Source organism: Balaenoptera musculus, chromosome 2 (genome assembly GCF_009873245.2).
Source record: "Balaenoptera musculus isolate JJ_BM4_2016_0621 chromosome 2, mBalMus1.pri.v3, whole genome shotgun sequence".
Taxonomy (NCBI): Eukaryota; Metazoa; Chordata; class Mammalia; order Artiodactyla; family Balaenopteridae; genus Balaenoptera; species Balaenoptera musculus.
Genome location: NC_045786.1, coordinates 135,219,253 through 135,231,437, shown reverse-complemented (window position 1 = coordinate 135,231,437; position 12,185 = coordinate 135,219,253). Strand labels below are relative to the sequence as shown.

Genomic DNA, 12,185 nt, shown 5'->3' with positions numbered 1-12,185 from the left:
TGCTCTCCCGTCCCTGCTCGGAGACTAGCTGGGAGCCGCCGAGAGACGGCGGTGGCAAATTCTACTCTCCTCCCCGGCCACGCCAAGCTGCTCTGGGCGGCGTGTCCAGGCCCGACGCTCGCGGCCCGCCTGCGCAGGCCCCTTGCGCACGGGCCCGACGCACGCGGCAGCAACTTGCGCAGGCCCAGACCCGCGCGACAGTCCTGCGGCGCTCGCCGCCTCCTCCCGCTCTAGGCTCACGAGCCGCCGCGCTGTCAGAGGCTCGAGGTAGGGCGAGCGCCTCAGCTGCTGCCAGAGTGCACCTGTGGGTGTTTATCCCCTCACCTTGGTTTTTATTTAATTCTTCCCCACCCCTCCCACCCCCCGATTTTGAGAGGTTTCTTTCTTCGATCTGTATGTCAGGCAGTCTAACAATAGGAGTGGCTCGAGGCCTACACGTCTGAGAGCTCCCAGGGCGCCGGACGGAAAAGGTGGGTGTGTGGAGTTGTCACCTCACAGAGTCGCGATCCGGAGCCTGGAGGAAGGACCCACCTTCCCGGGTACTGCGGGCCCACTCTAGTCTTCTCCTGGGGAGCAAAGTTCGGGCTCCACTTCCTCGCTCCAGGCTGCCTCCCCTAGGAGACCCACGCGCCCACCGCTCCGGCCGCCTTTTCCCAGCAGGCCTCCAGGGGGCCTCCCCGCCGCGGCCTTCCCGTCGGCTGCTCCGGGCATGGGGGCGGCCGCGCGGCAGAGGGACGCGCCTCGGCGCCCGGGCCAGTGCGCGGACAATGACTCCTTCTCCCCTCGCCGCCTCCTCCTCCCGACACCGCCCCCCTCGCAGCCCCCAGGCAAACCTATTAGCCATTCAGACCGACAAAACCCCGCGGCCCCGCGCATTGTCCCGCGGAGCGCCCGGCCACCGTCATTAGCCCTGATTACGTTGAGCCGCCTGACAGCCCCGCGGGCCGCTCGGCGGACCACCCCCCCATTCACCGCCGACCCCCGGCCCCGCCTCACAATAGGAGCGGAAATCGTCGGCGCTCCCGCGTCCCGGCTGAATAGAGCGAAAAGCTGCTTCTCTTCTCCTGCCGCCCCATTCACTCTGTCGTTGGATACAATATTTTTTTTCCTTTTTGTTAAAATTGGGGAGAAGGAACGAGGTCAAGGAAGATTTTGCTTGAGCTCTTTGCCTGTCATTTGTTTAATGTAAACAAAGAGCAAGTCCTCCCCCACCCCCAGCCTCTCATCCCCTCCCTCCCAGATTTTTATAAACAAATTGGTGTTGGGAAAGGCGGCGCGGGGAGTGGGGGTGGGATGAGGTACGAGGACGGCCGTGGAAGCCGAGTGGGTCATTAAAGTGGAGGACAGAGGAACTGCGGCATTTGGGGCGCAGGAGCTGTCGCGCTTTTGGTTTAACTGGCGGGTGGTTGAAATATTTATTACCCGTAAAGGAGCCCGAGCTGGGGCTGAGGGTTAAATCCTCACACTGGTCAGATCTGTTGAAATGTAAAAATGCAGCTTCTTTCTACTGTGCTGCAGTAACTGCTTTTGGGGAAATTGTTATAGGAAATGAATTTTAAGAAAAGAATGAAAAGAAACCCATCATCATAAGTATTTCTCCAGATTCAGAAACCTTCAGCAGTGCAGCTAACTGGAATTAAAAACAACAACAACAACAACAACAACAACAAAACCCTTTCTAGACCAGGATAAAGCTGATAAGGAAAAAATATCTTAAAAAGAAAACGAAAAACTTTACAATACCTGTCCATGGGAAGATTTGGACCAATTGAAATAAAGTAAATCTGCGTGGAGATTTAGACCAATTTCCAACAAGTAATCATCAATGAATTGATTATTCACAAAGAATGATTATTCACAGTTAGGTGCCACCAGGTTTCAGATAAACATTTAAAAAAATCTTTTAAATAATGTGTCACCTCTTAAGATGCTAAAGTGAAATTATATAAATAAATCAACAAATTGGTGAAACAGAATAGTTACTTTATAATGTAACCCTTAGGCAGCATGTTACTTTAAGCAAGTTAGATGTACTTTAAAGGCTTTCACCAAAGCAGGAAGAAAAATCCTCCATCACTGTTTGGCCTTCTCTTTTTTGCTGCACAATTAAGCGTTATTTAAAAATTATTTGTAAAAAGAAAGTTTAGTTCTTGCTAAGAACTATGTTTATGTTATGTTACCCCCCCTTTCTTTCCCCCTTGAGAATGCAGAATGGACACTTCCTTCTGCTTTTAGGCATCATTTGAACTGCCGAGTGGCGTGGGATTTTTAGAATCTTAAATTCCTTCACATCGTTCCACTAATTAGTCCTTTTCCTTCCCTCTTAGACCTGGAAGCATCAGCTTAAGAGAGAAAATTTGCCAGCTATTTTCTCCAAATGCTGGTCTAGACAGCTGTGTAGTTAGGATGGAGTCTGACTGGGGAACAAGACTGGAAATCTATTGATTTTTCTTTGAAGTGCAATACTCCTTAGCAGATTCAGGACTAGGGTGAGGCAAGGGAGGCACCTAGAGTGCAAAATTTAAGGAGGTACTCACTCCCAGATGCTGTGCACTTGCTTGACCTTGAGAGTGAATGCCCCTTTAAATTTTGTAGTCTAGACGCCTCCCTTCTCTTTGGAGTCCTGGTCCTGCTTCTTGGCATTCTACGAAGTACCAGGGGCTCTAGGAAATAAAATAGAGCCGTGAGGAAGCTCTACCATCCTAGCCTTTCAGGACCCACAGAAGGGCATTTGGTTGCTTTCCGGAAGAACACCAGCTTGATCACAAAGACTTCCCCACTCCTTCCATGTAGAGCTCTTGTGCAAGAGAGTTTTGATTGTCAACAGTTCTCTGGATAAGGGCCCCGGTATACAAAGACAACCATTTATAAAGCCCAAACGAGGCCAAATCTGTTTAAGTGATTTAGAAACTAAAAATTAACTCTTATTCATGTCCTGGGCTTTCCCCGTATATCTTGCCATTTGACTGCTTTTTGTCTTCCATGACTTCACTTATTTTTGTTTGGTTTGCACATTGGCACTTCTACCCAAATAAGTTAGCAGGCTTCTGAACCAAAGAGCATCTGCTAAGGACAGAGAGGCAAATTGAAAGAAGTCCAACGGCGGAAGTGAGGGCGGGTGCTCCAGGAGGAAGTTCAGCTCAAGTGATTTAAAGATCAATGTCAAATTTTATAATATGCAATCCATTTCACTAGGAAAAAGCTTAGAGACTCTTCCAGGTAGCATTTACTTTTTTAGTGCTAGGACAGTAGGTGGTTTGTTTTGTTTTGTTTTGTTTTTGGTATGTGTGTGTCTATGTGCCTGTGTGCACCTGCACACTTTGGGAGGACAAATTTAATCCTGAGAATATTTGATATTTTTAATAGAGGCCATTACAGGACAACGAGGCTCTAGATAACTTGTTTCATGTTCAACACAACGATCAGATTTTTTAAATGCTAGTCCTTTCTCTGCAGCCTTCTATTTGACCTCACTATGTGACATGATTACATCCTTACCCCCATCTCAGTATCCGTTCTGTTGAAAACAATGCATTTGATTAAAACCTGCTTCTGCGTTGAGAAGATGCTAGTCTAGTTATTACAACCTGTCCTATCTTCTTTTGTCTTATTTTAGTACAAGTTCAATACTAAATGCAGTATGTGCTCACTTGCATGATTATGGGTACCTACTGCTTTTGTATGGGTGGGGGGCCTCAAAGGAGATGGAAAACCTTTCTCATTGCAGAGCCTCTGTTGGAGTAGTCTTGTACTTTTATAAAATAGAACTCACTATTGAGTTCCAGAGTTTGGCTTCCAAAATTGTTCCTGAAAGCCGAATGAGTATCAAGTGGACAAGCCATAGTTAGTTATCTGTGCTGGGGATGCGGGGAGTTGCCTTATAGGGGATGACCATGTTGCCAATTACTAGGTTTAAATATATCACACATGCACGCATATGTATGTACATACATACACACATGCATACAATTTGACAAGGAAATGGTTATGGACCTACCTTGGGCTGTTTTAAAAATATACCAGGAGACATCAGAAAAGGCAAAAGATACAGAGAAGACTCTCCTGAGACCATTTGCACAAGGACCCCTACCTGGGGTCCCAAGAGAAAGATCTCTCTGTTTTCTTTTTAGGAATCTGAGAGCAGCTCTCTTAATTAAGAAAGGTTGCTCACCAGGTTTTTATTGTTTGGCTTCTTCATACAGAACCCATCGGCTTCACCCTGCACCTTTAGAAACAGCAAGTTCTCTCGATACAGAGAAACCTACCATGCAGTCTCTTAAATAAGTAAATAAACAACATATATATGTTTTGTTAAAAAAAACTTTAAAGCAAAAGTTATACATATGTAACAGCGTCCTTTCGACGTGAAATACCCACGGGAGATTCAGGGCAGGCTCTCAGCGTGCAGTTCGGGTTCCGGAGGCATCTTTGCAGCAAAATCCTTGGGAAAAAGCAAAGCAAGGAGAACGTGGAACTGGGTCTGGCCTCACCGCGGGCCCCTGTGGTAGCAGCGGAGGGCGCCAGTGGAGCGGGTCAGGCCGCGGGGCGGACACGGCAACCCGAGCCCGCGGGTCCCTGGCCACCTGGATTCGCAAGCGCTGGGTTGCTTGGTCTCTCGTCCTTTCTCTCTCCTTCATTTTGTTTGTCTCGCTTTTTACACCGAATTCTGTTTCTGAGCGTGCTGGGTGGGCGGCTCAGATGTCGCACTCGCTGTCGCTGGACGTGATGGAGATGGCCGAAGTGGCTGCCTTGCTGGATAGGCTGGCGGCCGGGCTGGCGGCGGTGCCCAGCACCTCGGGCGTGACCTCTTCCTCGGCTCTTAGCGCCCGGCCGGAGCCCTGCGACAAGACCTGCTGCTGAAGCCTACGGGGAAGGAAAGGAAACGAGTCACTGTGTGTAACATAGCCGCCGGTACCCCCGTCCCCCGGTCCACATCCCTTAAGCCCAGCAATCAGCGACTCTCCCTCAGACCCGGGCATTTAAAGCGGGTAAGACGAGGCAACAGAGGCCGGGCAGGAGGCGTGCGGCGGCTGTTCTGTGGAGCCCTGAGGTTGCCCCATCCTCCTCCTTAGTCCTTTCTTGGCTCCCTATCTCCCCAATCTTTGGGATGCTGTGCTCGCAAGGTCGTTCCTGGTGTTGGTCACCTTTGGGAGATTTACAATGCTCTCAGGATAAATGAGGTGTGGGTGACAAGGAGAGATCAGGCTCTGGGACAGGAGACCCCTTTCCCAGTCTGCGTCTGCCTAGGGCATACTCCTGTGTGAGTGCCCCCGAGGCCGGCAAAAAGGGCGGCCTGACGGTTGCACAGAGGCTTTGGACCTGGGAGAAAAGGCTGGGTTCTTGGTCAAAATATTTGGCTGATTGAGAGCCACATGCTGGGGAATGAAAAACCTCTGCCAACTAGTTTGCTGTTTTGAGACAGGGCTGCCCACACGTGGGAAGAGTAGAACTCGACTTTCCACTTCTTACAGACATAAGTTAGAAATTTCAAAGCATTAGAGAAGGATGCATCTGGGCTTTAAAAATGACAACACTAAACTGCCACACTGCTAATAAGCCAGGCTTCACTTAATAATAGTAGCCTGGGCCCAGGCTGACAAGAATTAGCTTTGGGCCTTGGGGTCTGTAATTGTTTATGGGATTTTAATTTTTCTTTCTTTCTCCCTCTCAATGTAGCCTTGGTTTGGTGACTGGAACCAGCTGCTGGAGCGACCCCCAGGCGCCGAGAACCAAAAAGAAAGGGTGGGGAATCAAAAGCCCGGAAGGAATTCCCGACCCAGGATCCCAGAACTCAGTGGGCTCAAAACCGAAGACCTCAATCCCATCTCAATTCCTGCGAAATCCAAGTCTCCAGGCCTTGGGTAAAGGCGCCGGGGGTGCGGTCACCCACTCCCTCCCTGGTGAGTTCAAGGCTCGGAGAAGGCCTTTAGGTACCGACCTGTTCTTGGCTGCAGCCGCCCGGTCCCTTTGTCGGCGGTTTTTGAACCAGTTGCCCACCTGCGTAGGGGTCAGTCCGGTTGCCTGGGCGAGCTCACGCTTTTTGCTGGGGTTGGGGTATGGGTCCTGCAGGTACCATTCCCGAAGCAGGTGCCGCGTGCGCTCCTTGAAGCAGTGTGTCTTCTGTTCGCCATCCCAGATGGTGCGTGGCAGCGGGAACTTCTTCCTCACGCGGTACTTGTCTACTGGCCCCAAGGGCCGTCCTCGCAGCTTCTCAGCCTCCTGGTAATGCGCTTCGAGCCACAGCGCCTGCAGTTTGGCGTGCGACTCCTTGGTGAACTTGTGGTTTTCCAGGATATGGTAGAGCTCGCGGTAGTTGCCACCGTGGAAGGCCACGATGGCTCTCGCGCGCAGCACGGATTCATTCTTGTTGAGCGCCTCGCAGGCCGCAGGGGCCACAGGCAGCGACCAGAGGAAGCGACCCAGGCGCTCCACGTCGCCGCTCTCCTCTAGAGTCTCACATACCCCGGCCACTTGCTGGGGACTGAAATTCAAGATAGGCAGCTGGAACATCGAGGCAGTGCCGGCGGCAGCGGAGGCGCCGAGTCCGCAGCGGGACACGCAGCAGATGCCCGCGGGCGCTGCCGGGTGCGCCAGACTCTCCTTGGTGGAGCGGCTCGGGGCCACCAGGACGCACGGCCGGGGCAGCGGCGGCGGCGCAACCGCGGGGAGAGAGAGAGCGGAAGGGATTGGAGGAGGTGCTGGCTCCGCAGCTCGGGTTCGGCTCGGCTCCGTTAGGACACGCAGGCCAGCTAGCGGGCGCCGCTACTGGGGTGGGCGGATTGGCGGCGCGGGCGCCATGGAGACCCCCTGTCAGTCACTGGCCGGCTCTGCCAATCAAGACTGCGACCGGAGCGCCCCGGCCATTTCAGCACCTCCCCGCCCTCGACAGCGCCCGCCGTTCTCCGGTAGATTTAGTATTTTGCAGAACTTGGAGGAGGAAAAGACGTGCCAGTGAATGGGAGAAAAAGACGGGCGAGAGCCGCAGCGTTTCACTACCACCCCCAGCCTTGTTCGTCTCTCTTCCCCCGCAACCCTGCCCCAGCGCCACCCCCCCAAGAGGCAGTGATGCTACAGAAATCCACTTTGGGGCGAGGCGCTGCCTGGGTCAAGAGGCCTCCAGAGGACAAAGAGGACTGGGCCAAATCGAAATCCTCCAAGAGAACTCACCAAGTTTAGTTGTAATGAAACAGAAAACCTTGAGGGAGAGCACGAATGGGGAGGGAGGGGAAGTGGATCACCTCTCTTCTTGCCAGCACCCATCCCTGCATGCCTTGCCGGCTGCCAAAGCAGCCGAGTGGGAATCGAATGTGAAGCAGAAGGAACAGGACCCGGGATCTGTAGAAGAGGTCAGTTTGGACTCTACCCCCATCACCTTCAAAAGTCTCCTGATATCATTTAAAATACGAGCTAGGACACTCGCATTCTTGATAACACAGGTGCTGACCATGAAGTAAAACACTCGCAACAAAAGCGGCGCCGCAGACCCCAAGTTTATACTTCTCAGCTTTTTCTCCCCAGTTTAATGGACTTCAACAAATGTGCAGCATAGCCACATCTAGAGTGAGAAGTCACTGGTAGGTCAGGACAGCAACTTAAAAGCTTGTTTCAAAGACCTTTTTAAAGAAGTATCGATTTGCTCTTCTTGCAGGCTAATTTTGCCATACCCTGTGTTAGAATATTTAACTCTTGAGCTGGGGATAGAAACTCTAACCTTGGCCTTTGGACCCAAAAGTAATTCAATAAAAGTAAAATAGAGAAGGGGGGACCACACCAATAGAGAAGGGGGTGTAGAAAGCACTTCTTAAACCCCTGAGCCCTGACCCCTCCCGAAGAGAGAAAGGGCCTTCTTGGTGGCTCTGCCTTGGGGCCAGCAGTTGAATTGGCAACTTTATTAGATTCTCAGTTGACATTCTCATCATACCGTTTTCTGAGACCTAGGTCAAAAGTAACTACGATATCACCTGGGCTTTTGATAGGGGTTTATTTAGGTTGAAGAAAATAATTGGAAGAGGGGAGTCCAACGAAAACGCCAGGAAAAATATCTTTGGAGGTCCTATCCCCAGAAAGGAATCAGATGAGAATGTTCGCCCCCGAACTGGACTGGGCCGGGCTGTCTTTTCTTTAGTATCAAGTACAATTTGTATGTGGCTTGTACAGCTCTGGTAAATCAGAAGGCAGATAGATAGCACAGATGGTTGGAGGTGTCGGGTCACATCATGCTACGCCTGAATGCAGGGCAAAGCTCATTCTGATGGAAAACCCTGATATTATTTTCACAGATCTTCACAGTTCACTCAAAAAAAAAAAAATAGCAGAGAGGAAGAAAAAAGCCCTGCAACCATTTACATCATTTCTGTGAGTTTGCTGCCGCCTCAACGGAGAGACTTTCTTTTCTAAGAGCTTATTTTCATGAAATGCGACAGGCAGAGGCAAAATGGAGAGGGTGATGAGGATAATGTCGAAGCACAAACCCTCTCTAGCTTGAGGAGACTTCCGAATCCGCCTCAAGGACAACTTTTAGTGAGAAACATCGCAAACGAGGGCCAACAATGCACGGTGTAGAAAACCCGGCAGGCGGGAAGGGGTGAAGAGGGACCCTAGGAGGGTTGCGTTCCCGGCACCCCTGGCCAAGGAAGGAAAGCACCCCCTTGCTCCAGTTTGCAGAGGTTTCCGAATTTTCCCTCTCGGGGTGTCTCCCCTATGGGCTTTCCCTAGCCCAATAGCTTCTTGATTGCCCTCCGCGAGCAGAAGCAGCCGCGGGTCCGCGGGACCTTATAGCCCTCGAGCGCAGAGGGGACCCCCAACCTCGGCTCCTAGCCGCCGGAGGTGAGAAGTTGTCGGTGCCCCAGGGGACCGCGCCTCCGCACGCCTTTTTGCTGCACAATTTGAAAGTGGTCAATTCCGGCTTCTTACCCTAAGTAAGTCGTGTAATTTTCCGAGTCTAGGTGCCCTATGCAAGAAATGGGAATGTTTATTTCCAGATGTCCCCTTTGGCTTCTGCGTGTCTGGGGCTCTCCGGTGACTGAGACCAAAAGCCTAGGTTGGCCTTGGCGGAATCGCGGGAAAAGGGCGCTGGCTGCTGCCGCCGCCGAGTCCGAACCCCGCCGGACGCTGTGTCTGGGCGCCGGGGCGGGCGGGTTCTGAGAGTTGTCTAGAGGCCCGGGTCTACTGTCAGGATATCCTGTCTTCACCATCGCAGGGGGCTTGGCTTAATTTTATCAACTCAAGGGAAATAAACTTCTCCAGGGCACACTGAGGTAGCACATTCGTTCATCAGCTTCACTCTGGGAAGGGACAAAGGGAAGAAATTTGTGAGCCCCCGTCCCTGAGAATGAGGAGCTTCGAGGATTTCCTTAGAGATAATTCCACTGTGAAGAAGATGGCCCCCCACCCCACGGCTGAAGCGCACTTTTCCGGGTTTGCCAGGCGAAGGCTGGAGCTTTTCTTAATTTTACGGAGGGATAGATTTTTACCAATTTTGGAACGTTGCGCCAACCTTGCAGACAACTCGCTACACCCGACTTCATTTTTCTTATGTGTTTGACCAGGTAACCTGGAAAGCGCAGCGGCAGCCTTTGGCCTCGGCCCATCTGGGCAGGTTTGCAACTTTCTGTGGTTGGTTTGCAGCTACTAGTAGATTTGGGAGGCCTTGGATTCTCACTGGGAATACCTAGATGGCTATTCTTTCTGCAAACTCAAGGCTTTTTTTTTATGGAGAAAAAGCGGGTAGAAGACAATGCCCTCCCTGGAAAAACTGTGTCTAATTGTTCATTGCAGAGGCACCAGGGCAAAGTGCCTCCAGGGAGTTGTGAGGTTCATACCAGAAATCTTGAGTTCAGTCTAGGACTTCTTGCACATATCAATCTCTCCCCTCGTTTTGCCCCTTCTGATTTTGCTCTCTAGAGTAGAGGGACACTTGGAGCCCAGGTTACACTCTGCTGAAAGATTTGCCAGTGGAGAGCACTTTGTAGAGGTCAATACATTCTTATGTCTAGTTTCCAGTCTCTTGTCTTGTTTTGTCTTTCTTTTCTTTGACTTCTCCTAAATCAAGCCATAAAATAAATGATGTGTCTTTGTTTTCTTTCCTATACAATTCACATAGTCAGGGATTTTAAAGATATCATAATTGAATGCATCTGAACTCCTTGATAAAGACGTTTGTGCTGCATGTGAGAATCACAGACTGGAAGACAATGAGGTCCCAGCCTTTTGTGTATGTCCATTTTGACTTTGGGGGGAGAGATCTTAGTTTTCGTTTCCTGGGCCTCAAAGCCATGTGTTGCGAATAGGTGAGAATAATGTAAAAAAAAAAAAAAAAATCCAAGGTTAGAAAGGCGTTTTACTGCCTTTGAAATTACAGTATTAAAATTTCACACTCTCATTTATTCATGAATTTAGAATTCTGATTTTTAGATGATACTGTATAAATATAGATATATATTTGTTTATGAATTTGGTGGTCCAGCTCTTCAGATTATGAAATTAATTCAATATCCTAGTTTTAAAGTACCAACTATCCTAATAAGTTCCCAAGATAGATTGCTGTCTTTCATGCATTCTTCCCCTGACTGTATGTATGCACCTTGTAACAAAGAACAGAGATGCCTCTTTGAGAAATGTTTTGTAGATTTCTTGGTGCTGTAAAGTTAACTGGCAAAAAAGTATTACAATCAAAATATTGATCTAATTTTAATAGATTAGATATTTTTGTTATTATTGCAAAATTATTTACCATCTATTTTTTAAATGATGCAAAATTGCTTGTGTTGTTAATTGGAGGAAATGTTTATAAGTTTAAATGTGAGGAAATGTACCATTTGAAAGTATTGGTTAATTAGCAGTAATGGTTTTTTAAAATGTTAGGCTGACTATGTAACTTTGTTTTGACCTCCAGTGTGTGGCTGCTTCTAGGCATTTGGATGATAATTTGTGTTTAAGCCAAAGACTATATTGCAAATTATACCCCTTATTTAAACTATGGTTTTAAATTCACTTTTCTCTCTCTCTTCTGCTTTTGTGAGGGTAAGTCTAAATCTTCAGAGGGCTAACCACACCACAGCATAGCTTGCTTAGGGCTATGTATCAATGGGTTCTTATGTGAAGGATTAACTCTTAAAAATGTAACCAGCATGTCATTTATAAACACTTTATTATCAGTAATGAAACATTAGTTGAATGACTGAAAGAATAATTAATTCATAATTCTCTACTAGAACCTTGTTTTTTTTTCCACTAGCAGGTTATTTTTGACCATTTTCAAATCTAAGATCAAAGTATCTTTCTAAAATACACCTAAACACCTTATAATTCAATGAAGTGAAAGAGTGTAAATTTGTTTATGTCTTCTGGCATGAGTCAAACATTATTCACATTCGATTTTATGTATTGTATGTCATATATATGCATTAATTACATGTATTATATGTGTAATAAATGATCATTTCCTTCCAAGTAGTGTAAAATCAAATAGAAACATTAGACTCCAATAAATACCTTAAATTCTGCATTAATCCAGTTCATTAACAGAAAATGTTTTTAAAGAATTACATTAAAAATATAATTTTCATGGCATCTTACCCTTCAAAGTAGCAAATCTCAGGAGGGCAATTATACCCCCTCCTTCCAGGGGACATTTGGCAATGTCTGAAGACATTGTTGGTTGTCACAACTGGCACTGAATGCATGGAGGCAGAGATGCCGCTAAACATCTTACAGCGAATCGCCACAGCGGCCCCCACCCCCAACCAAAAATGTCAGTAGCATCACTGTTAAGAAACCCTGCTTCAGAGGAGCTCAAAATAATCAACAAGACAGACATACAGAACCTGCTAAAATTCTGTTTATTTTGGAGTTGAAGCACTTTTAAAGGAATCAGTGCCCTTTTAATTTCATCTTAGGTCTAGGCCACACCAATAAAATCTCTTCCTAAGGGTACACTGTAATTTTGTTTCTTTTAAAACTTTATTGTAATTGATACTTATGGTGACTGAATACTTATAAATTTAGAAATATCTCTGGGGAAAGTGGAGTTTTGTTTCTGTCTATGTTCTTTGAGTAACTGGTGGGACAGACAACAATGGTTGAAAGTTATTGCTCAGACCGTCTCCATTTTACAAGTGAATAAAATACGAAGACCAAGAGGTTAAATGATTACTCATATTATACAACTAGTTAGTGGCAGAGAT

General features: G+C 48.0%; 1 protein-coding gene across 1 annotated transcript; it reads right to left on the bottom strand.

Annotated features, from left to right (window-relative positions):
• Nucleotides 1-4,694: 4,694 nt before the first annotated feature.
• On the bottom strand, nucleotides 4,695-6,588 carry SIX6 (SIX homeobox 6). Its single transcript, XM_036844293.1, has 2 exons — nucleotides 5,939-6,588; nucleotides 4,695-4,863 (listed from the first exon to the last, which is right to left on the bottom strand). The coding sequence occupies exons 1-2, from the start codon at nucleotides 6,508-6,510 to the stop codon at nucleotides 4,695-4,697; spliced, it is 741 nt and encodes a 246-aa protein (XP_036700188.1). The 5' UTR covers nucleotides 6,511-6,588.
• Between the last annotated feature and the right edge of the window lie 5,597 nt (nucleotides 6,589-12,185).